Here is a 25749-nt window from a genome sequence, read left to right as displayed (position 1 = left end):
ACGGCTTGATTAAAATAATGGTTTCAGTACTCTTCCAATAACTGTTTTGTACGTCCTTTCGATTTTGATACACATGTTCCTACATATTTCCCAAAACAACACAACATGGAAAAGGTAGTGGTAGAGAAATAAATTTATTTTGTCGTTTTTCAATTTGTAAGACTCTGGAAATGTGAGTTTATTCAGAGGATAGGTTCGCAGGAATAGACAATCATGGCAGTAGCGTGCTGGGAGTTACGGGTTCTCATCAAATTTAATAACCAATCTATCTCAAATAAGAAATAATACAAAATTTAGTTCCATGATTGTGCTCAGATTTGGGAGATACTTTGCAGTATTTGATTCAGATGTTCACAATAACATTGATGTTTAGTGACCTAACCCTAAGAACTATTTAGTGGGACGAGGAATTACGATGGATATAAAGTCCAGGGATAAAATTATCTTTTTAAATAAATATTGAAACCAACAGACCCGATTTGGATTCGGCACGTCAAACTGATCACATTTGTAGGTATATACCTAACATACCATTCTTCTGCATCTCATTAACGTACACTCCATAAACAATATATAGTAGCCTATTTTTAATTAAATGTAATATTTCAAAGTAGGTAACAGGAACAGCTGATTTTTCCGTTTTTTATGTAATTAAGTGCTAAAAAATGATTCGCCTGGTTTTGTAATCAATAATTATATATGCTTTATTTGCTTTCTTAGAATTTTTAAAATTTTATTTTATTGTTTTTAATAAATATATAATTTTTGTTGGTAGTTATTTATACATACGTATGCTAATAATGTCTCTTAATTAATTGCTTGATTCATCGCTTTTGTCTTAAACTAAATGTTTATCTTACAAAAAGTTTGACTCACTTTTTCATTCACGTTTATACATAAAACAAAAAAGTGCTTGTATCCTCTGTCTTCGATTGATGATGACATACTCGTATATTTGTATGCACGCAAGTAAGGTTAATAGTGTGTCTATAATATAAAGGCTTAAACTGCTTTGCTTAAGTAGTTGCTTGGTTGCTTTATGAAAAAATACTTTGCTTAACTATGTGCCGCTTAGAACAACTTAAGTCAGTGCTACGCTTTAATGCTTTTCATATATGTATTTATGTATGATAAATATTATTATGTGGTTTGTTTAGCAATCAACGCATATATAAATGGCATAACAAAATTGAAAATATCATATATACATATATATTATATATATATATATATTCATAGAAAAAATACAACACGTTAAACAATGATAAAAACTAGTGTTTTTTGCTGTATACAAAGTAACAAGCAGAATAAGTTATGGGTGGACTGACTTAGTTAGGAAATACGAAAATGCTAGATGAAATACATTAAATAAAATGGTTGCCAACAAGATTGCGTTGATTTTTGCTTTCTCATTTTCATTGTTATGCAAAGGAACAAAATCATATAGTAAGTTATTATCGTATTTAGTACATATTTAGCAATTAAGCGGAAATAATGTTACGAGTAGTGTGGTTTCAATACATAATGAAAAGTTAATTGCCATAGTTTTAATTAAGCTAGGTTCTATATCTTAACATTATTTTTGTCCTGCGCTGTACAAACTTTTGTTAACGGTGACAAAAAATTTAACTGGGTTCGGGTGTCTCTCGATAAACCATCGATTTTGCTTTTGCCTTCCACTTAACAATATGACTTATAGCTAACAATAAGTTAGTTCGTTTTTATGTTATTGTTTATATAAAATGTACATTTGATACTTTACAACACTTTTATTGCGGGTGTAGACAACGTTTGATTAGAAACTGCACACAACATTTGCAAAATTTGCATTCTTAATGAGTTACATATAAATTTTAGGTCAATAGAAAAATAAATGTTATGTGCAACAACAACGAAGTATGCACGGTAATGGTAATATTGAATTTATGAATTGTAAGTTAAACTTAACTTTCCTATGTTTCTTCATAAATGTTCAGTAAGACTTTTTAAGTTAGCAACGCTTTTCGGTGGCCAAATGTGACGATTTTTTTCTTGCCAGTTAAAAATAAATTGTTGCAGTATATAAAAACTCTACGATTTTAGGATGCAAGAAAGTTGCGTTGCTTTCCAACATGCCACATGTTGCAAGGCGGCCAACTTTGTGCTTCAATTAATTAATACGGTTAGAAGAAATAAGTGGTTGGCATAATGGTGGCATTGTTCAAAAATCGACCCAATTGGCCACCCATTAAACCCTACGCAGCGAAGAGCTGTGCGGCAGCCGCAGCTGCGGCTTGTTGTTGCTGCTGCTGCTGCTGCTGTTGTTGCTGTTGCGCCATTATAGGAATGGCAGTTCCGTCGGCAGTGAGCAGCAGCGTTTGTGTGGCTGGGGCTGTTGGCTGCGGTTGTGGAGCCGCAACCGTCTCGCCCAGCGCGGTCGCATTGCAGGGCCAATCGGGAAGCGCTATGAGTTGCTGATGGCCGGCCTTGCTGGGATGAGGCGCTGTGGTCGCTGCTATAATGCTGCCATCCGGTGATTGTAGTAATATCGTATTTGGTGGCAAATTAAAGCAGGTCACAGTGCCGTTGGGGGCCACCGTTTGCAATTGAAGTGCCGGTTGCTGCTGTGGTTGCTCCTGCTGTTGTTGCTGGGTTGGCAGTAACATGGTGGCTGATGCTGTTGTCATTGCGGTCGGGGCAGTGTTGCAGGTGTCATGGATGCCATCACTGTCGTTTTGTGCCACCAATTGCTCTTGAGGCTCCTCATCTTCGTCCTCCTCGATGATCTCCTCGACTAAATCATCCTCGTTGAGCTCTTCGATGATATCTTCCGTATTATCGGTAGCATCAATGTAGGTGGCTGCATCGACAGTGGCCGCACCCATGGCAGGTGGAGAGGGTGTGGGTGTGGGCATAGCTAAATAGTTGTTGTGCTGCTGCAGTTGCTCACTCTGCTTAGCTGTCAGCGCAGTGCCCTTCGGTATGCGGAACTTGCGCAGGATTTGGGCAGTTGTGGAAGAGAGTGCGTTCAATGCCGCCGCATCGTCATCTTCATTATCGACATCGTCCTCCTCATCATCAACGAACTGTTCTTCCAGTTGAGCTGCTTGCTGCTGCTGCTGCTGCTGCAAAATACTGGAGGCATCCTGCGTGATGATGACGGTGGTGCCATTAGGAGCGGCTGTGTTTGTCGAACGGCAGCGTCCAGTCGTGTTCGTTGCCGACGAGTTGACGCGCAGCAATGTAACCGCTGGCGGCGAAGATGCCACAGACTTATTGCCGATATTGCCATTCAGGATATGGGGCTTGCCGCTGCTGTTACTGTTGCCAGCGTTTCCACGCGTCAGCAGTATGACAGGTGCCTTCTTGTTGTTGCTGCTGTTGCTGCCGTTTGAGGTGGCGACTTTGAGGCCATTGGTGGTGTTCACACAGACGCTGGTGGTGCTTGCGGTGGTGTCGTTGCCACTGCTGTGTTTAAAATGGGAAGATGAGACAGCAAGGTTAGTGTGTGAGTCAGGCACGGTTATCGTTTGTTGTTTAAGTTTAACAAAGTCAGCGTATTTATCGACGAAACTGACCGCCCCGCTGGGTTTGCTGCCAGAGTCGCCGCGGCGTGCCAAGGCATTAGCCTCCTTGACAACAATCTCATCATGGTAAATTTTTTGTAGTAGCAACATGCTGTTGGCGTCGTTTTGATTATTGTTGCTGTTGCAAACATTGGTGTTGTTGCCAGTTGGCCGTCGTGGCAATTCATTATTACTGCTGAAGTTTTTGTTGTGCATGTTTTGTTTGTGGACGTTTGTTATGTTTGGACGTGGTGTGTAGGGCCTCTTGAACGTTATGTTGTTGTGTTTAGAAGAACCTGTTGTTGGTTTGATGCAGTTCACGTTTGTTGTTGTTGTTTTTGTTGATGTTGTTGTTGTGTGTATGTTTATGAATTTTGTGTGCAAATCATAAGAACACAAACATAAACAAACAACAGAAGCAAAAAATGTTGTTGGTAGCATTTTTTTTATGTGGTCGGTTGTGGGCCAAAGCAAAAGGTTTGGAAAAAAGAAAAATAAAAGAAAATGTTCATTAGCATTTTGTCGTTCTCTTATGCAAGGACTTCCTCTTTCGAATTAAGTGTTAGAATATTCAAATGAAGGTTAAGTTGTTATACATATCAGGAAATAAAACGTACACAAAACATATGAAATAAATTATCTTAATATTGATGTACATTAATTCAAATTGATGCATCATGATGTTTCCTTATACCTATGCAAATGATTAGAGTATGAGGCGCGTTTTTGTCAAAATTTTGTTGTGTTGTTGTTGTTGTTGTTAGTAAAAGTATGTGAATAGTTAGGTGTTAAGTAACATGGCATACGTACAAAGACATATGTATGTATGTACCGCATACAATCAAAATTTCAAAAAAAAAAAAAAATTTAAGAAATTTAAAATACAATCATTAAAAAAATGTACCAGCATAAAAATTATAATTGCACGTCAAAGATTCATTCTGCAGCTCAATAAGGATTTTAAAGTAAATGAAGATGCTGAATGAGACTGAGTTGATGGGCAAACTTAATGTAATGAGCCGGGTAAAATAAATATAAGCCAAATCGAAAGTAACATGTCAACTGAAAATGTCGTATAAAGAGAATAAAACGTACACATACCTTGCACTAAAAATCCATTTAAATTTATTATTTATATGTTATTCCCATTAAAAACAATTGAAATGAAAATGTCGCGTAAAGAGCCAATTTAAGAAAATATGCTTGTGGTTGTTGTGTTGCATGTGGCTGTTGTATGTTGTTGTGAGTAGCGTTCAGACGTTGATACACTGACCTCGATGATAATGACGATCTCATAACATTGGTGTTAGATGCGTCTGGTTTAGTGATGTGAGTAAGTGTTGATAGAGGTGTGTGATGATAATGAGTATTACAGGTATACGTTTATTAATTATAAACAAATATACATATATATATGTATGCATATACAATATTATGCATAGTATATTTAAAATGTCGTTCCATTCTGCGCCAAACTAACATTGAAAACGATTTCGATTTCCATTTGCGCTGTTTTATTGTGTTATGTAGCATGTTGTATGTTTTGCTTGGGCAACACCGAAACAGGATTTAATTGTTTTATGTATTTTATAGATATTTTAATTTTTGGTTCTTTGGCTGCTTTTCCCGTCGCGTTGCTCTTCAGAGCGCTAAAAGCACGGCTTCGGATATATCGTAGCTATAGTTTTTATATTGGGGTTTTTGTTGAGTTTTTGTGTTGATTGATCGGTTCGGTTTGGTTTGTGTACATAAAACAAAACAAGAGAAAAAAGAAAGAAAAAGAAAAAATTGCATTGAAGTAACGTATTGTAAAACAAATTATGTATTTTTTTGTTGCATTTTTTGCATAAAGAAACAAAAACACGTGAACTTTTAAAAAGCCCATTACATAGGGTTGTTAATAAAAGGAATAGAGTTGAGACATAAGATTGACGATATTTCAATACGTACAAAAGCAATGAGTGCACGAGCAAATCAAACGCCGAATAAGAAAAAAATATACTTATTTTCGTACAGATGTATACACAGTACTTGTAGTTGCAAGGAAATTAGAGAAATATCAAAAAAAGAGAAAGAACAAAATGCGATCATAATAAATGCACAAAATGAATACGTTAAAAAAGGCTCATAAGAACTAATCTAAATAATAAATAATAGAAATACAAATCTTTATAATCATTATTTAGTAAATTAAAATGCAGTTGACTACTATTTGTAAAATAATCAAATCATATATTGAGTCAAGATACTTAAATAATCTACTAAATGAAATGGTCATACATTTTAAACTAAATTGTTAATGTGTAAATTGATGTTTTATTTGGTGGTTACAAAGGCCTTGAAGTGTTTTTGTTGTTTGTTGGCGAGCAGCTTTGTTATATTTTATTTATATTTTGTAGCAGCAACAATAAAAACGGCGTTTCTCAACTCTACATTAGAAATTGAAATCGTAACGGAAAAGGAATAGGAATAGAAATAAAGAATATCAACTCTAGACGCATATTACCAGCAGCATGTTGCTGAACGCAGCAAACTACACAACAAATTTTTGAACTAGGCGCGTACATCAAATGAAACTAATAACTGAAAGTGAGAATATAGAAGAATACGATAAAGTAGAGAGAATAATAGCACGCTATTATAGAGATAAAGGAGAAAATAAGAGAGCATAGCATAGGCTGCAAGTGCAGAGCTTTACCTAATCTCTTTGGTTTCCAGCAGCGACGACGTGTTCACATCGTTCACCGCATTGATCATCGACGTGGGCGAGAAGGGCAGGTGGTACATGGAGGCGGCATCCAGCGCATAAGCATCGCTGCTCTTGATGAGCAGCTCGTTCTTCAGCTCCATGAATTGCTGATGCGGATTGTGGGCAAACTGTTGCTGCTGCTGCTGAAGCTGTTGCAGATGCGCCGACGACTGTTGCTGATGATGTTGCTGCTGCTGCTGGGTGTCCAGCGCATTCGCGTTCAATGTCTGTTGTGCACTCGCGTGCGTCGTAAACGTGTACTGAGGAGTGGCTGTGGCGCTCATCGAGTAGGGACACAAGTCACCCAACTCCGTCGCCTCAAGCTTAGGCTGGAAGCTTTGCAGGCCATCAGGCGTCAATATCTGATAGCTTTGCACGGTTCCGATGACATGCTGCTGCTGCTGTTGTTGCTGTTGCTGCTGTTCTGCGGCAGTTGGCAAGGCGGGCGTAGCAGCCGTCGTCGAGGTGAGATAGGCCACGTTGTCGAGCTCGTAGTGCGGCTGCTGTTGCTGAGCCTGCTGACTAGTAGGCACCTTAAGGACCTGTTGTTGCTGTTGCTGCTGCTGTTGCTGCACTACCAACTGCTGCTGAAGCTGCTGCTGTTGTTGCTGTTGGCTTGTCGTCTGATATGTGGCCGTTGTTGCCTGCGGTCGTTGTGGAGTCGTTGCGTAAATCGTCTGCGTGCCATCCAGCTGCAGAGGCACCAGGTTGCCCGCCTGATCCTGAATCATGATGCTCTGACCGTGCAGTTGTTGCTGTAGCAGGGCCTGCTGCAGTTCCAACTGGTTGGAATAAATGAGCGTAGTAGTGGGTTGCGCTGCCTGGGTACCACTGGGCGTGGTGGAACCGCGCTGTAGGGTCATAGTGCTACTGGCCCCCGGATTAGCCAATGCCAGTTGCGCTCCACCCGGTAGGATCATGCCGCTGAAGTCGAGGGAGGGCAGCGTCTGCAGCTGCTGAGGTTGTTGCTGTTGCTGTGGCGGCGTAACTGTCTGTTGCGTCGTCACCGGCACCACGTCAGAGTTTTGCACATCGTCCAGCACACGGTCGATTTGCGCCAGACGCTTTTTCGTGGCACTGGGCGTTGCAGGCGTAGTGCTGTCGCCCACCTTGGGTTTGCGTGAACGTGGTGTGCGGGAGGTACGTGAACGCTTGGCCCCCGGAGTGCCCGCTTCCGGCTTGTTTGGCGTTGTTTGTGTAGACACGGGCATGGGCACGTCACCGTGCTTGTCTTTCTTGTGCATTTTCATTTTGTCGGGACGTGAGAACTCTTTATTACAGATGGGACAGGCGAAGATCTTGCGGTTCTGACCCTCGTGAAAGAGATAGGCGTGCCGTTGGAAACTGTACTTGTTCTTAAACGTCTTAAAAATATCATTTTTGGCGCACACCAGGCAGTAGGCAACACCATCGATAATGTGTTCGTAGCGAGCAATGTCGAGACCACGCACGCTCATCTTCTCTAGGTACTCGCCCTGTTCGTCCTCGGCAATGACACGCGTCTTGCGTTTACGCTTCTGCTTGACAACGTTGCTGGCTGTCTTAGGCAGTATATTTGGCAGACCTGAGTTGTTTACCACATTGGACACAGTCTCGGTTATGGTCTGATCGTTAAGCTCATCATGAGTGGTCGTCGTTATCGTATACGTAGTTGTGCCGGGTACCGCCTGCTCCGCTTCTTCCTCCGCCTCGGTTTTGATCACCTGATACTCTTCATACTCTTGATCCTGATCCATGCTCTGCTCCTCGTACTTCACTTGAATGGCGTTGTCGTCGTCCGTGCTGCCATGCTGTGGCTCATATTTGATTATGTCCGCGGCCACGGCACTGCTGCCGTTGCTCAGACAGTCGCTACTGCCCGGCTCGCTCTTGAGCACGTGGTACTCCTCGTATGTATTCCCATCGAACTCAATAATGGTCCCATCGCTGTTGACTAGCGCCGTCGTGGTCGTGCTGTTTTGGGGCACGGGAGTGGCGGCCGTCGTCACTGAGGGCATGCCGCCGTTGTAGTTCTCAAACACTATGGTTGTTGGTGTCTGGCCATCCTCGCCGGTGGTGGTAATGTAGTGGTACTGGGGCTGTTGCTGGGCATGTGTGGTGATCGCATTCGCTCCGGTGTTCGGGTGCAGGATGGAGGACGAACTAATAGTTGTGACCACATTGTCTTTTGTTTATATTTTTTGAAAATACATATTCGGTTTGGTTCATAAAAGATGTGTTGAATGTAATATTTGCATAAATCAATAACTCAATTCGGAAATAATTCAATTCACTCAAAATAAGTTGAAATTAATGGAGTGCTAAATGATAAATTACGAGACGGAGTCATCGTCATAGCATTAAGAAACATACATATGTATAAATATATATATGTATGTATATGTTTCGCATATAATACTTATATAGAACGTGAGTGAATTGGTTCTTTGTTTGTTGGTAGAATTTGTGTTTACTAAGTTCTATATGTAATCATAAATACTTTTAGTTGCAATACATTTCAATTCAACGCTATAGAGATACAGGAAATAAGGCAGAAGAAATAAAAACAAATGGCAACATAATCTTGCAAGTTAACAAATAAAGTAAATGTATTAGATCTCAAGGGGAAATACTTTTAAAATTTAAAAACGTTCAGTGAACATGTTTCTGGTTTGTGTTGAAAACTTCACTATCGATTTAATGGAAATTTTACGGAAGATACCGGAAGATATCGAAAATATTGGATCACAGGATAAAGAACGAGAATGTAATTTGATTTCAAAGGGAAATATATATTATAAACCTTGTTTTAAGAAATTTTCTTTATGGATGATTCAGAAGAAATTGGTACCTTTTAAACTTTTCACTTTTCCAGTTTAATGTGATTGATACGGAGTCGTACGCTGTGCAAATTTGGACTCTTTTTGAGAGTAAAATGATTGATGATTTAGAAAGTAAAGAAATTAAATGGCAATCATAAAGAGGTAACTTTAAAACTTTTCATTTTTCCAGTTAAATTTGAACGATTGATACGGGGTCGTACGCTGTGCAAATTTGGACTCTTTTTGAGAGTAAGATGATTGACGATTTAGAAAGTAAGGAAATTAAATGGCAAACATGTAGAGCTGTCAAAATCCAAAAAACCAAGAAGCACTTAAAACATAAATTATTTTAAGACAACTTTAAACTTTCCTGCAAAGCCACTCGCAATATCATAAAAGTGGCAACGCTTCGGACTTAAAGTAAATTGGTAGCACTTTAAAACATTTTTCGTCCAGTGTTGATAACATCTCAATGATGTATTGGAAAAAGTTTCGGGTAAAACTTAAATATAATTTAACTAAAATTAAATTGCATTAACTAACTAAATCCAAACGCTAATTTAAACAAAATAAAATAAATTATTTGTTACAATAGTTTTGAGCCTTTTTCAACGCGCATTCCACGATTTTATTGGTTTGATTTACGCTTTTATTTTAGTTCATTGTTTTTGCTTAATACTTTGTGCATTTATTATTGTTGTTGTCAGCGAATATAAAATTTTTCATATGTGTACATATCCATATACAGAAAATAGAAAATATGCCATGTTAAAGTGTTATAATATTAAAATTGTAAAAAATGCATATAGTGTATAAAACTCAAAAGCATTTGTTATATAGAAAGTTTGATGGATTTGGTTTTGAAACACATAGAGCGTGGAAAATAGTTGAATGGATATAGCCTCGATGATACGGTATGTTTTTCGTTTTCGTTTTACATAACCAGGAATTTAACAGTTTTACAAAACACCGCAAATGGAAAACCAACACATTCAACTTATGACAGCATTAAACAATTTGTGAGATCTTTCAGTTTTTCAGCCCGTTTATGATTTGCTTTCTTGTAGCTAATTTGTTTATCGAAATGCAGATTGCGCAGAAAAATTTTGGCACAAAATGTTAAAAAAAAAAACTTAATTAATTGCAAATTCAAATAAATAATAAAAATTAGAAAGAAAAAAAAAACACAAATAGGTATACAAATGTGTGAGTAGATGAAATGAGTAATGAGTATACAAAGATGAAAATAATAAATAAATAAGGCGCACAAATTTCAATCATACGAATTTGAATCATTGGTGCGTTCGTTTTATTAATGGATAACTAATAAAATAATAATAACGTTGCAATGTGAATAGTAGCAGTAACAGAACATAGCTTGATACCATTATACAAAGACTACGAACAACAAACAAATATATGTATATTAGTACATTAAATGGGAAATCTTACCGGTAACTGTTGCAGTGCTTGTGGCGACATTTTGTTGTTGCTGTTGCTGATGTGTGGGACTGGCTGTTGCTTGATATGTGGCCGTAGCCGAGCTGGCCTGTCCATTGGCATCACAGAGTATTTCACTTTGCAGCTGAAAGACGTTGCCATCGGTGGTCATGTTGTTGTTGTTGCAACCGCCGTATTGTTGTTGCGACGCTGGAGATGGCGCTTGATGCTGCTGTTGTTGTTGTTGCTGTTGTTGAGGAATGCCATTTAGTGTGGTGGCCGCTGGCAACATTGTGGTATAGACAAATTGCTGCTGCTTCTGTTCTTGACTAGAGGATGTGGCCAATGGGGGTGGCGTTGTTGCTGATGCCGATATTGTTGCTATATTGCTTTGTTGACTTAGTTTTGGTATTTTGCCTTCAAATTTGCGTGGCTGTTGCATGAATTGCAGCTGTTGCTGCTGTTCGTTGATTCTGCGTTTGGCATCTGTAAAAAGGTTGACGATGTTTGTATTATTCAGAATTAAAAATATTATGTGTTGATTGGTTTGATGAGAATGTGTTAAAAACACAACACACACACACAAACAGACGGATATGAAGAGAAATGGGAAGGTAAGTGGAGGCAAACAAGTAATGGCAAAATCAAAGTGAGAAACATGCCCCAGGCCAACGGAACCAGCAACGGAATACCAAAGCAAGACCTTTATATGTTTAGTAAAACAGATTTTTTTATAGTTTGTTCTGATTAGAATTTTAGCATGGTTTTAAAAGCGTGCTTATATATTTTCTCCTCTATAATTAAAACACAATTGGACACAGTTCAAAATACTTATGATAGATGAATTTACTAAACATATAAAAGTTAGACGATGACACAACTTTTAGCGGCTGTGGGATGTAAGTGGAGCGCAGACAGAAAGAGCAGTGACAGGATGACAAGTGGAATGCGAGTGTGCCTGCGTGTAAAGTTCGAAATTTTGGTGATTCAATGCTGTGTGGGAGAGTTTAGCTGGGAAATGATTAGATGGTAGGCATGCTGTATATTGTTAGTTTGCTAGTGTTTCTAGTTTAGTTGGTTGTGCAAATTGATGCGGTTGTATTAGCAGTTGTTGTTGTTGCTCTTGTTCATGATCATGTTCGTGTTTTTGATGTTGCTGCTGCTGCTGCTGCTGTGTTTTGTTGCCACCAAGCTCACCTCCGCCGCCGCTCTTAACGCTCGCTGTTGTGTTCAATTCTGATTCTTCTGCTGCCACTTTCGCTAATGCTGTAGAAGTTGTAGATGTTGTTATTGCTGCAGCTCCAGAAGTTGATGTTGGTGATGCGGCTGCTGCTGCTGTTGCCGATGCTAGTGGGGAATTTCTACTACTGTTTGCTTTGCTATCCTTTTTTCGCCTAGTGGGAGTTTTGCGTGGCGTACTACCGCCTACTTTGCCAGCCCCTCGCGCACCCCGTCCTCCACGAGAAGTGGATGATGTGGATGAGGCCGGTGAAATGGAACGATCGTCTTTGGCTCGCGGACTGCGACCACGACTGCTGTTCCTTGAGTGAGTGCGTCGTTTGCTAGCCAGCCAATCATCATCATAGTCGGCATCGTATCTGCGCTTTTGTTTGCGTCGCTTGAAATCCTCCTCCTCATCATCGTCTTCTGTGAGGAAGAGAGAAATATAGAGGGAAAAGAGGCAAGGGTAAGAGATGAAAACTAATTGACTAAAGGTTCCCACCCACCTGTTCCGTCGTCAATGTACTCTAACAATTCCTGTCGTGTCTTCAAATCTGCCGGACTCTGCAAACTCATGGCATCCTCGTTTTGATATTCGTTCTCCCCCTCGAGTTCGCTGGCATCGAGCGTCAAAGCGCTCTCCTTCAGCATGGCCTTGACATCGTCAGGCACATTAGGATTCTGTTGTATTTCATCCAAATCGAGATCGGGATTGCGTTCTTTGAAACTTTTCGCCTTTGTAGGATTGCATTGTTTCTTCATTCTTTGAAAAGAATATTAAAATACATTAGAATAAGTTGTGTGAGTTGGGAGTCAGGCATCGGAACCCACTTTTTATCGCATAGCAGGACATCCAGGTGCGGGGGTAGAGGTGCCGGTGTGGGCACGCCATTGGGCGGATCCTCTGGATGCTTGCCCACATCGCGACCCTCCAGCCAGGACTCATACCGTTCGCTCTGAAAACGCTTTACAAATGTGTCCATTGAGATTTTGACCATGTCATTGCTGCAGGTACATTGCGTTGCACGCTTCCCGTACTCAATCCAGCGTTCCATGGCAAAGTTTGTTGATTCGGCGCAATTGAAGCCATGATTGAAGCCCGCATGATAGCCAAATGGAAATGTGATCATTATTTCACCTGATTCTTGAGTGATCTATGGACAAAATCAAGTATTTATTGCTTTATGGATGGAAAGTAAGTAGTAGGACAATAGTACCTTGCTAACCGGCACATCGTGCTGTTTGAGTATTTGCGGGGATATGAGCGTCATCTTATGTCGCAAATATGCATTGCAATTCTTGTAGCTAGCCGGAAAATACTGATTGGCCACCTTCTCTAGTTTACGTCCGTACTCTGGGGGTACCACGTACCACGTCTTGGGCGCACCAAAGTGCAAATAGTTAATCGAATACAGGTCCATGTCCTCAGTATGCCAAGCAAATGTCGTTTTCCACATGCCAAAATACAAATAGGCTGTATTCACTCCATCAATTTGTATATTATAGTCTTTATTCACAAAGTCAAGTATGGTGCCCAGTCGATTGATGTTCCAACTCTGTGAATGGTAGCACAATAATAACAACATCATCATCATCATCTGAGAACACCTAGCGCCAATTCTACTTACATCCTGATCAGGATCTGTGATGCTACCACTCACATCGGCCCCATATATGGGAGCCACATATGTGATATTCTTCCAGTATTTGCGCTCCAAGTCTTCATAGTCGAAGTGCTTGGGTGTGGCATAGCGTTCGGTGCTAGCAAGCTCGCCGAACTGCTTCACTGTCAGTGGTTTCTTTTGTATGTTGATCTGTTGATAGTAACCTTGCTTGCCGGTCACCACTTGGCAGATAGGAGCCGGTATGGTTACATTAAGTGCATCGAGATCGCTGTAGCCACTTTTGCGGGGCACCCACTCCGGTGGTGGGACCACCTTGGCCAGGCCCGCTTTGTGGGCACCCTGAGACTCCATGTAGGCTATGTACTTGGGAAAGTCTTTGAACTCCTCCCAGGTGGGCCGGAATACCATAATGCGCGGTATGTCAGACATTTTGCAGTGTGATGTTTGTTTCATTGAATGCTTTCTGCTAGCTACGAGCTGCGAGTGTGTGTTTATATTTTTGAGAGTGCTGTAAAATATCTGTGGAAAGCAGAGGAGCTATTAAAAAAGCAAGAAATGCTAACGCATTCTTCAATTTCATTAATCCAGTCACAGATGCAAGCCTGTTTGCCCGCCAGCCGTCTATCTGTCTGTCCACCCGTCCGCCTGTCCGCCAGTCTGCTTGCCTCAGACAACTATTAAGCATTAGGCATCAGCCAACAACAGTTGTCAGGGCAGCACGCGCGATCGCTCACAAAGGCGCACAGGCACTGCAAGGAACAGCTGCAATTTTTGAAGCGCCTTTTTCAATGGGCCCTCGCTCTGTTGCCTTTCTTCTTCGGGTAGGAGCGGCAGCGACTGCGACTGCGACGACGATGGGTACGGTAACAGCAGGCAGAGGCAGTGGCATAGGCGGAGGCAGCAGTCTATCGACAAACTACAAATAGCCTGGCAGGATATGCGGCTCTAGTTGTTGTAATTTTTGTATACGAGTATATGCAGCAGGCATTTTTACGGCTGTTCACTGCTGTTGGAATTGAGGCGGGGAAAATATAATTATGGTGCATTAATCTTACATTTATAACCATATTTATATTTGTTTCATATCATACAAATAACATAAAAATATTTAAATACCCAGCTGAAAAGTTAAAAAGGTTTGCATTTTTTAATGAACTTTAATGCTGAAAGAGGATTTATTTTATTAATTTTAAATCTTTAGGTATAGATTTTGAACAGACATAACGCATGGGGATGCGTGGATTAATGGGTTTTATATTAAATGTTTTTTTTTACCAATATGTTACCAATTAATATGCCTCAAAAATACTTGGTCCAGAAACTGATCTTACGCATAATATGAATTAAACCACAATTTGATAAATGTAGAGCAGGATTTAAAAACAAACTTTAGGTCAGAATTCCAGAAACGTTAAAAAAATAATATTTGAGTTCTTAACCCATATTTTTGTTTTTATTTTGCATTAAGATGTAAAATATATTATATTCCTTAATATACTAATAGAGTTTTATGAAAGAGAAAGGTCAAGTATATGGGCTCCAATACTTCTTAAATCATTTTTAAAATACTATCTAATCATTAGCTTTGACCCAATTAAATAAAATGAATTGTTCCGATATAACATTGAAAATATTTAATGGAACAAATAAGGGCTTGGTGTTCTCTGCTCTGTATTCTGAAAGATACATTGCTTGTGGGTTCATTTGAAGGGCCTATAATATTATTTCAATGCCTGATAAAGGCAGTAAATTTAGTTACCTCCCCACCCAACCCAATGACACAAAAAATCGAGACAAAAATGGCGCAGACAAACGAAAATTGTTAAGCGTCCAATAAGACCACACAAACCTTTACAACTTTTACATGAGCAGCAACAATATCAAGAAAATTGCCGATTAACAAATCCAATTAAAAGCACATAATAACTATTAGCGACGAACGTGCAGGAAAATTTACGCAATTTTGGATACGCAGAAAACTGTACCACCAAACGGCGACGACGATTGATGACGATGACGAGGACGACAGCAGCAGTAGCAGCAGCAGAAGCGAAGGCAGAAGGAGCAGCAGCAGCAGCAACGACAACGAAAACGACGACAGGAGAAACAACGAGTGGGAAAAGTAACGACTAAAAGGACAAACAGTATGATGTGCGCTCCATAAATGCACGCAACGAGTAACGAGTAACAAACAGAAAATGAGAGAGAAGAGACGGCCAAAAGGGGCTGAGTGGCATTTGATGCGGAGTTTGTGTGTGTGTGTGTGTGTGTGTGTGTGTGTATGTTTGCGTGTGTGAATAGGAAATTTTATAACTCACTTGTATGTGTATGTGACGGCGGCGACTGCTGCGACAGCGGTGTTTGATTTTCTTTTAAATCCAAAAATTTGGCAAATGTTCCAATATCTACTATATGGAGTAATGCATAAGTGATCTGTTTATAACTCCAGCTCCAGTATGACTCGACTGTTGTTGTTGTATAGATATAGATTCTTGAATTTGTTGGCTTTGCAGTTTATTGCACATATTTTATAGCAATTTTATAATTCACTCTTGATTTCTTGGCTATGGTTGTTTTCCAGTAACTATTTTCTTTATTCTACTTTTTCATTTATTATAAGTTAGCCTTTTTATGTGCTACACTGTTTGGGTTTTCTTTTATGTATTTGCACAATTGCACAATTTGGTGTTGTTGTTGGTGTTGATGTGGCTATTGGTTTTTATAATTTCTTGCACATTTTTTATTCAATTTTATTTTTTGCAATCTATTGTATTTTTGCTGTTTCTTTAAATAAAACACTTTGCTAAGCAATTGATGATTGTTGTCCTGCAACATTTGCCCGAAACTCAATGGCGTCGTTGTCCTGCTTCTTTACAAATATACATATCCACATATACAAGCACATATATATTTTCCAGTCATTTGGGGGTACCCTCAATCCAACTGATACACTAGGCTAGACACAATCACGGGACGCGTGGCACACACAACATGCCTGTCTGAGCGGCGAGCATAAACTAAACCTAAGCCGAATTATTCGTTAGGCGCTGCTGAAGGCGGCGGCAGCGGCGACGTCAACGGTGGCAGCGACAACGAACAGCGAGCAGCGAATGGCGAACGTTGCCGAAGGCAGTGACGAACAGAACATACACTCACACACAGGCAACCAAACGAAATACATGCACGTACATGAATGTACGTATAAGGAAGGACATACACATTTGAACGCAGAGAGCGTTGTCCTTTTAATGCGAACGCTTTGGCCGAAACATAATGTTAAAGAAAAACTGGTGTAGAGCGCAAAAACAAGTTTGGCAGGATGAACGTGGAAAATGCAGAAAAGCAGAAAAGCGACAGCAGTTGTTTCAAACAGAGGCTACCCAACAACAGCAACAACAATAACAATACAATTCATTGTTGGCATTGCCAAAAACGAGACACAGCGAATGATGCACAAAGCATCAATTTGCAATGCTCCGAGCTCTATGCGAATGCAGCCGCCAATGCAACCCCGCCTCCTTTCTCTATATATATGTATACACGTACATATAAATATAGTATTCGGTTTTACTAGCGTTCCACTATATATTATGGCGTACGCAATAGAAAGTCCTAATGATTTTATTTTATCTAGACCTGCACGCATATGCGCGCAAGGATTCAACATTGGATTAGTTGTAATTATGCAGTGTAATCGCTGTGCATAGATTATTTCCCTTTTAATCTAGGATGTGGCTTGGGTAGATTTGTGCACTACAGCTGAAAACCCTCAGTTGCAGGTATCGCAACATTTAAGCGATCTATATCGGCACTGTATGCACCTATAATCTCTCCTCCTCATCAACCATTTGATTCAAGACTCATGCCTTAGATGATAGTATGGTTTTATATTGAAGGAAGTACTTGTATATTTGTTTTTTCCATTAAAGTAGAGCAGATCAGTCCTTTCAAGGTTTAGGAAACTGTATTCAGAGATTGATGATCGGTTATGCACCATCTTTTATGTCCGTATGTAGATATTGAATAACTTTGTCATTAGTGAACCGATTGACTTGAGTAGACCAGTGTTGAAAACCTCAGTTCAAGAAATTGTACAGAACCAAATTAAATAAAAATATCTCATACTTGAAAATCGGTTGTTTATTTTCAAAGGTATGCAATGTTTACATACCGACATAAAAGATGGCGCACCCTGTATACTTCCCAATCATTCTTAACTTCAGACTTGGCAGATATCGCCCATAATTATATATTTTACAAGTAATATAGTATACTTCCTGGGGCACACGATTTTTATACTCTGTACATGAACTGAAAAATGTAACAGGCAGAAGGAGGCATTGCAGACCCCACAAGGTATATATATTCTTGATCAGCATGACAAGATGAGCGATCTATGCCTGTCTGCCCGTCCGTCGGTCCGTATGAACACCTGGATCTCAGAGACTATAAGAGCTAGAGACACAAATTTTTGCACAAAGATGTTCCAAAGATAATTCCCCCCCACCCTTCACCACTATGTGGGATTTCCCGATTTTCTATTCGTATAATCAGAGACTATAAGAGCTAGGGACACCAAATTATAGTCCCAGATGCCTTATGTGAATACACAGAAAATTTGTATTTTGGAATTGCCCTCCACCCCCCCTCTCCCACGAAATCACTGATTTTCCGTAACTCCCGTATTTTTTGGGAAGTTTTGCTCTATTATCTATCTATCTTTGAAGAGTTCAAATTGAATACTCAATATAAATTCGATATTCAATTTCAATATTTACACTTTATTTCGGTTGTTTCTTCTATTCCGTTGTTTCTTCTATTCTAATGATGGAACTAAATTTAAGGGACTTAGGATGAACTGATATTTATGATAAAAGCTCACCACGAATAGAAATCTGAAAGCTATGCTTTGCAACGACAACACTTCAAAAATTTGATTTCAGCCAATTTTGCTTACAGGAACTATTCCTTCCATTATAGTTGCCAAGCTTTGTTATATATAAAAAACATCTTTACAAACGTCATTAGAAAATGCCTCAAATACTTCGTATAGATTGGAAGCTCGATTCATTTAAAGTGCCACTGAATTGTATCCTAAAAGAGTCGGAATATTAGGCAAGAGAAGAGTACGAAATTGAAGTATGTATAAATACTCTTTCATATTCTCAGGATAGATACCAATTTTATTAACTCTAGTCATTTGAAGGTAAAGTTTGTTACAAAACAATTATTTAGCACTTCGATCAGTACACAATGTCAGTGTATAAGCAGTGGATTAACATTGTTAAAGCCAAGTCTCTTCATAACGAAAAAAGAAAACAAGGCCCACAATTGAAGCTAACACGCACACTGTAAAAGGGAAGGAAAGAGAACCAAACTAATTACATGAAAAAACGAAATGCAGCAGAAATATAATTTACAACATGTCATTAACTAGCAACGCTTGTGGAACGAGGCGAACAATACACGAGTCGGCTGCCGGGCAGGATCAAAGCGTGACAGGACAGCGAGCAACTGCAGGCCGGTTAACAGTAAGAACAAAAGCAGCAACAACAAGACATGGGCAGCATTTACATGCGCTGCAGGACTAAGAGGAAGCACTTACAGTTATTGTTGTTGTTGTTGATTGTGGCCTCATGTTTTGGGGAGCCTGCGCGAGCAGAAACTTGTTTTTTTTTAAAATAGCTCAAGCGTAACGCAAGACTGCGTGAATGCGAGAGGCAAATGGAGAACGCGAGAAAAAGAGAAAGAAATGTGGAATGAGTGGCTTAGTAAGCTTGACAAAAAGCAACGAGAGTGACCAAGCGGCGTCAACTTCCGGCAGGACTCATACTCACATATACATTAACACACATACATACTCGTATGTCGCGATGTTTGTATGTATGTGTGTATACACAATGTGGTCATTGACTGAACTGTAAAAAGCGAAAACAGGAACCAACAACAACATGCACAACAACAATAATAGCTGGCAATGACGTCGTCCTGCCCTTGCCGTTGCTTTTTCGTCCTCGTCCTCGTCATCATAAAGTACGAAACGGGCGTAACGAACGCACGTAGAGACGGCCATAATGCGCGTCCCCATTTTTCATTAGTTTTGGACGCGTTGTTGATTTTCATCGTATGCATATGTGTGTGTGTGTGTGTGAGTTTGTGTGCTTAGTACGCGCCTGATTTTGCGCCTTTGTACGTATGTATGTATGTATGTATGTGTGTGAATGTGATTCACGAATTTAATACAATTTTTCATAAAATTCATTTCGGTTGCAACCTCAGCTGGCGGCGGCAGCCGCACACATTATTTATGCTTTTTTGCAGCTTCTATGTGTTGGTGTGTGTGTGTGTGTGAGTTTTATATCCTTTTGTGCCGATCAGGCCGCCAAGCACACGCGTCGTTAGTGTCGTTGTCGGCGGCGCTGCAAAAGCAAAGCACGCGTCCCCTTTTTGATGTATACATATACAGACATACATATGCATGTACATACATAAGTGTATTACACACATACTCGTACATACATACATGTGTATGAAAGTTCGCCCTATTGTTGTTGCCGTCGCTAGCTGTTGTTTTTGTTATCTCAATTGCACAACTGTTTTCGATTCGCCTTCTTTGTTTTGCTGCCATTTTCTACGCACAATTCGTTACTTTTCTATATTGTATGTGTGTATGCATATTTATGTATGTATACTTGGTATCCTTTTTGTCCGTGAGGCCGCCATTATTTGTTATTGCTGTGCCTATACAGTTTTCGAGCAAAAGCAACTTTTTGGCTCTCTTTCATGCATACACCATTGCCGCTCTCTGCATACATAGTATATGTACGAGTACATGCGCACTAGTTTTAAGCGTACTCCCCCTCTCAGTTATTTTCCGACTCTCTCATTATTGCACCTTGGCTTTTATTAGGTTCGCCGTCTGTGCAATTGCCGCCCAGCTGCCGCAATCTAATTATGTACTGTTTTTTGTTTTTGTACTTCCATGTCCGCCTTTTATTTCTATTTGATTTGTTAGCCAATTTTGGCGCAGCGTCAGCGTTTTTTTTTTTTTTTTTTGATGCTTTTGCTCTCCCAATCGTTCTTGTCTTCACATGCATTTCATTGATTTTGTAGTTAGCAAACCAAATAGGTAGCCCGCCTCACTCCAACGGACGGCCATTTTGGAAAGCTGGCAGCGCCAAAATAAGCAAAAACAACAACAAAAGGAAGAAAGCACTTGGTGTTCAAGTGTTGTGCTCTTTGCCAGTCTGCAGCAAGAAAGTAAATTTGTTTCTGTGTCCGTTTCACAGACACAATGCTCTACTTTTGACAAGTAATTTGAAACTTCAACGAAGAGTGCGGAAGCCCATATAAATCTAAGGAGCATATACCAAGACTATCGTCTTGGAAAAAACATCTAAATGCCTTTTGTACACAATATTTATTAACGCAAATAGAAAACATTTGTCAGTTTATTTTTGTTTGGTTTAATACTATCTTTTTTTTCTTCTAAATAATAGATTCCATTCTGTTGTTTAATTGAAAAACGATTTACGTGACTCGTAGTTATAAATTTCTTGAATGTTTTGGTTGAACACGCATCTGGTGAGATTCTTAAAAAAATTAAAGACGATACTCAGAATTACACATTTTGTGCGATGCCGAGAACTATTTTCCAAGGTAAACAGTCCGTTGCAATTGAAATAATATCGGTTAGGGAAGTTTAGTCCAATTAGTTTCACAATCTTTCTCATTTTTTTTTTTTTTAACAAGTTGTTAAATTGTTGAAATAATTTTAAACCATATTGTACTTTCCAAAAGCTAAAAATAGAAGACAAACCACGTGTTCGTATGATTTTATTTGTTATTCTATTTAATAGTATTGATAGCGTGATATTTCATTTACTGTATTTTCTGATATCTTACAACTATTATATAACCCAACTAAAGCGATTACGTTGACCTTCAACCCTGTGTGAAAATACCGGCATATCCTCATAGGTCAATAGCCAAAAATGTCGGTGTAAGTTGTTCCAATTCTAATTACCCTTAATAGGACCAAACATAACACCCACCGACCGACCGACCGACTGTCAAACAATATCCAAAGGCCAACAACCACCGAGGAGCAACTTGTTGAATTGCCAACCAACAAAACACTTGTTAACGTCAATTGATGACATCGGGGGTAGTATGCACATCTATAAATATATGGGTAGTACACCTGACTATGCCCGGAAATATAAGCCAACCACCTAGAGATGCGACAACAACAAAAAAGCAACAAACAGTACAAGGGTATGTTTATGGTTTATGAATGGGAGCGCAATCAATGAGACGCGATTCTAACTACCACCAGCGAGCACTTTTGTTTTGGTTTTTTTTTGGGAAAACCCCTAAAATGACGAAGACGTTATGTGGATGATGTTGATGACATGCCGGCACATGCCACATGACCGGAGCAGTCTCTGCCAAAAGGAGAAGGTGGTGGGTAAAACACATGACTAAGAGCGCACTTGGTTTTCCGGTTGTTGTCGTTGTGGTCGTCGGCTGGTCGGTGCCGGTATCGGTGTCGTTCTTGATGTTGGTGGTTGCTACTGTTGGTGGTGCTGTTGCGCTGTTGTTGTTGCTGCTGCTGGGGTAGGTTTGTTGGGGGTTTGTTGGGGCTTCCCCACAACGTGGCATCGTCCTTGCACCTATAAATTGAAAACGTGCGTGTGAGCGGAACCACCCCATGCGCCAATGCGCCACTTCGCCAGACGCCAGCGAGTGTGCCAATGTCTCAATGTAGGTCGTCGTGACTGTCACTGCCACAGGCCCACCACTGTGTGTTGGTGGTGGATGGACGCTCACTTGGTGGTGGTTCCAAAAATAAGCCCAGACATGTCGTCTAAGGGTTACTGCCTCACTTTTTGTTTATAAACATTGCGGAAAACAGCTGATGATTTTGGCATGTGCCAACCTCACACACACATACACATACACGTACACACATCTGACAGACTGCATTGTAGGGTCGGACAAGAAACTCACAAAGTAGGAGCCTACCAATGCAACAAACATGCATACAAAGTAAAGGCCGAGGACTACAACAACTACACTTGGGAGTACTTTATGAGGAGCAGCTGACGACCAAGCACGAAATGCATTTCGGGCAACAGATGTTGACGATGCTATTGCAGTTGCCACGAAACAGAGGCAAAGGTAATAGGCACAAAATGCGACCGGCTGCATGGAGTGAAATATAAAAAGGCGAGTTCGTTAGGGACCAGGATCCTGGCGAGCTCAAAAATCGCCGCCTGCATGCCCGACATTGCTTGAATGCTAGCTGCTGCATTGATTAGAGAGAGGACCAAAGGAAACTCGCATTTGGAAACATCTGGTATTTTTATTTCATTGTTGCTATTGGAGTTCCTTCATATCGATTAGAAATGTGTGGTTGGCTGGCCCTGTGGCATACGCCATTGTGTAGGTTTGGCGTTTCGGGACAGATTTTGCATCTGTTCGGTACAAGAGCTGTAAGAGGATAGAATGAACGCTGTTTCTATCGTTTTAGATTTGGGGTCGGTATGTTTATTCAAATAAGCCTTTCGAGCAATTTGTTAAGGCAGATTCTACTATTTAACTAATAAATTCGTGTTTCATTTGGTGAAATGGTTGAAACGTTGGAGCCTGGACAGAGATTACATTTATGGCTATAACTTTCTTTACAATTGACCTATCAGAATAAAACTTAATAGGAGCATTAGTCGGATGTAAATTCATTAAAAAATGTAACAACTACGGTAGATATGGAAAATCACTAAAGAATTAGTGGAAGGGGAAAAATGTTACAATCCAATTGTTATTAGAAACTGTCCGTTCATTCATAAAATGTAAAAACATACTTTATATTTAATCGGGTCTTATCAATTGAACTGTTTTTTGTTGAGAATTAATAGAAACACACAAATTAATGACCAAATTTTTTGCGAATAAATGAAATGGAGAAAAGAAAAATTCCACTGGTAGAGCCTATACATATAACGCATTTGGTGTCTCTAGCTTTATAGTCTCTGAGATCTAGATGTTCATATGAGAAAACTAAAGTTAGCGGGTAGGGGGTGCATCAGAAAAACAAAACACACATATGTATTACAGCTTATGCTATTCGAAAGCTGGTCTATAGATATTACCCAATTGAGATTCTACATCTTCATATAATGATCTAATAACTGACATTAAGCTAAAATGTAATATATTTTTGGTCACATTTAAAAAAAGTCGGATGTCGTATATTTATTTTGGTACATATTGGATGCTCAACGATTTTTCGCAGTGGAACAATTTTGTAAAGCTTAAGGAGAGAAAGTTAGAAAATTGATTAAACGCCCAAAATTGAAAACAAACAAAATGTATGGTTAAAATATTTCAAAACACAAGAACTGTTTGTTTTTTCAATATCTACATACTTATATTTTGCAGCTCAGAAATGCTCAAGACTTTAAAAGAATAAACAAAAGAGGAAGGTGAGGTCATGGCATGTAGTATGCAATAGAAGAAAAATTGTGCATACAAAAAACAAGAAATTTTGGTATTTGTAGTGGGTTAAGTTGTTTAATTGGAGACAGGCGATGAAACAAAAAGGCCAGCATATTCCCTACCAGCAAACAGGCCTGTGTGCAAATGCAGCCAAGAAGCATAAAAAAGAAGAAAAAATGCTGGGTTTGGCTGTAATTCAATACCACCCGGAGACAGGCGCGATCGCCCCAATCAATAAGCAGACACAGGACCCCAAACTGTAAGGCATGGAAAAAGTTTCAAATTGCGTTCTGAGCAACTTGTTTGGGAACCGGGGCGGCAAGCATGCAGGCCGAGACAGGACAGAGAAACGACCCAAGTGATCGGCCCAGCGATTACATACAAGTTGCGAGTGGGGAGGAGCTACACTGTTACAACATTTGAGATTTCCGTTTGTATTTAAGTAGGAAGTGCAAAACCAAAAACCAGCTACGCTCACGTTCGAAATCACAACTTCCGCGCTGCTGAAAAGTCCTGGCGCAGCTGCCAGACGAAGACAACAGGGTAAAGCCGCTTTGCGAACCGTCTGCGCAGGCGTACATTGAACTTTTGTGAGTCCTGCCAGTGCAGGTAGACGATGCCAAGGGACAGATGTTTCTCAAGCGTCCCGTCTGCTCTGTGGCGCAGGTCAGTTGCCGTTGTCATCGTCTGGCCTTTGTTTTAAAGACAATTCCTGTCTACGTCTCTGTCTGCCGCAAGAGTTTAGTTTAATTTCTGTCGCCTTTTTTTTATTTTTATAAGGGTTGTCAGTTGCTTTTCATTTAGGTATCCAAACATTTGTTTGTTTTTCGCCTGCTGTAGTTGAATGCATTTTGTTTACACTGACAGTCGTATGTTTGATTAGAAGAAGCTATTAACACGTCAAATCATTGTTTATTGTGGCAGCTGCTTCAAGGATGTCGTTTTCAGGGCGTGCTCTTCTCGCTGGCATGGGAAATGTTTGGCCCCAACCAAAGACAACCTATAACCACAGCCTAATGCAATTAACACTTAGGTTTGTAGTACAAAGGCAGCTCTCCTGGTATGGCGAAAAAGTATGCAATAGAATGACGCGTAAAGTCTCAACAAGCTAATAAAAAGAGCGACGCGCACTGCGCTTAACCGAACTGAGAGCATTTTGAGGCAATCAGTCAAAAAGTTTTGGAAAAATCGATTTAGCAAATTCTGAATTTGCAAATAAAAAGTGGGCTATTACTTAAGGATAGGGTCGGAGAATAACTTACCTTTTCCCCCGCAGATATGTGTCACGTTTTACATAGCGTTTATGCAGCACAGCAGCCTGGACGGGTTAACTAATGTTTTTCAATTGTTCTTACACACTCTGTCTTTTTAATGCAGCTGCTATACGTTGCAATATACATACGCAAAATAACAAATCGCCGACAACAACGCTCGGCGTACGTGACCGAAAACAGTGCGCATTCACAATAGCACAGTGCGGTTTATTTACAATAGATTAACTACTGCTATAAAACAAGTGTGTGTGTGGCGTTTCAGTAGTTATTTTACAACTGAATGTCTGTCTATGCAATTGAGCATGCAGATGTTTTTAATATTGTGTATTTATGTGCGCATTGATTAGCGGCAATTTGAAGGCCCGTCCTTTGCTGGGCAATATCAACTCGACTGCTACGAACATTTTGGAACATTGATCAAAGCATTTGGTTGCGATTTCGCACTTGCACTTCAGCGCGCACACTTATACATAATGTGCGGCAGGTGTTGAACATGTTATTCTACCTGTATTTGGCATTTATCAACTTTTCAGAACTACAACACGCACAAACTAATTGGCTAAATTTCTGCACTTATTGAAGATGGTGGCTACG

At 39.9% G+C, this 25749-nt stretch overlaps 1 protein-coding gene across 7 annotated transcripts; it reads right to left on the bottom strand.

Annotated features, from left to right (window-relative positions):
* Nucleotides 1-780: 780 nt before the first annotated feature.
* On the bottom strand, nucleotides 781-25732 carry LOC115624987 (probable lysine-specific demethylase 4B). 7 transcript variants are annotated; one of them, XM_030519849.1, is made up of 9 exons: nucleotides 25144-25732; nucleotides 13385-13900; nucleotides 12974-13312; nucleotides 12588-12910; nucleotides 12263-12519; nucleotides 11733-12182; nucleotides 10548-11021; nucleotides 6244-8458; nucleotides 781-3447 (listed from the first exon to the last, which is right to left on the bottom strand). In XM_030519849.1, exons 2-9 carry the CDS (start codon nucleotides 13832-13834, stop codon nucleotides 2235-2237), a joined length of 5721 nt encoding a protein of 1906 aa, XP_030375709.1. In that variant the 5' UTR covers nucleotides 13835-13900; nucleotides 25144-25732; the 3' UTR covers nucleotides 781-2234. The 7 variants fall into 7 exon arrangements, with proteins under 7 accessions (XP_030375709.1, XP_030375711.1, XP_030375710.1 ...); XM_030519851.1 differs by having other exon boundaries at nucleotides 11733-12179; XM_030519850.1 differs by lacking the exon at nucleotides 25144-25732 and adding an exon at nucleotides 15231-15250.
* Between the last annotated feature and the right edge of the window lie 17 nt (nucleotides 25733-25749).

The sequence above is a fragment of the Scaptodrosophila lebanonensis genome, unplaced genomic scaffold, assembly GCF_003285725.1.
Source record: "Scaptodrosophila lebanonensis strain 11010-0011.00,11010-0021.00 unplaced genomic scaffold, SlebRS2 tig00000061-arrow-pilon, whole genome shotgun sequence".
NCBI lineage: Eukaryota > Metazoa > Arthropoda > Insecta > Diptera > Drosophilidae > Scaptodrosophila > Scaptodrosophila lebanonensis.
Note: the sequence above shows the minus strand (reverse complement) of the source record. Positions and strands in the feature narration are given on the sequence as shown.

Bases quoted from the DNA above. Each gene is read 5' to 3' on its own strand.
- LOC115624987 (XM_030519849.1), bottom strand. From the start codon at position 13,834: ATGAAACAAACATCACACTGCAAAATGTCTGACATACCGCGCATTATG. The intron at 12,520-12,587 runs GTGGGTTCCGAT...TTCTTTTCAAAG, and splicing joins GTCCTGCTATGCGATAAAAA to AATGAAGAAACAATGCAATC. The intron at 3,448-6,243 runs GTAAAGCTCTGC...TTTTAAACACAG, and splicing joins CTGGAAACCAAAGAGATTAG to CAGTGGCAACGACACCACCG.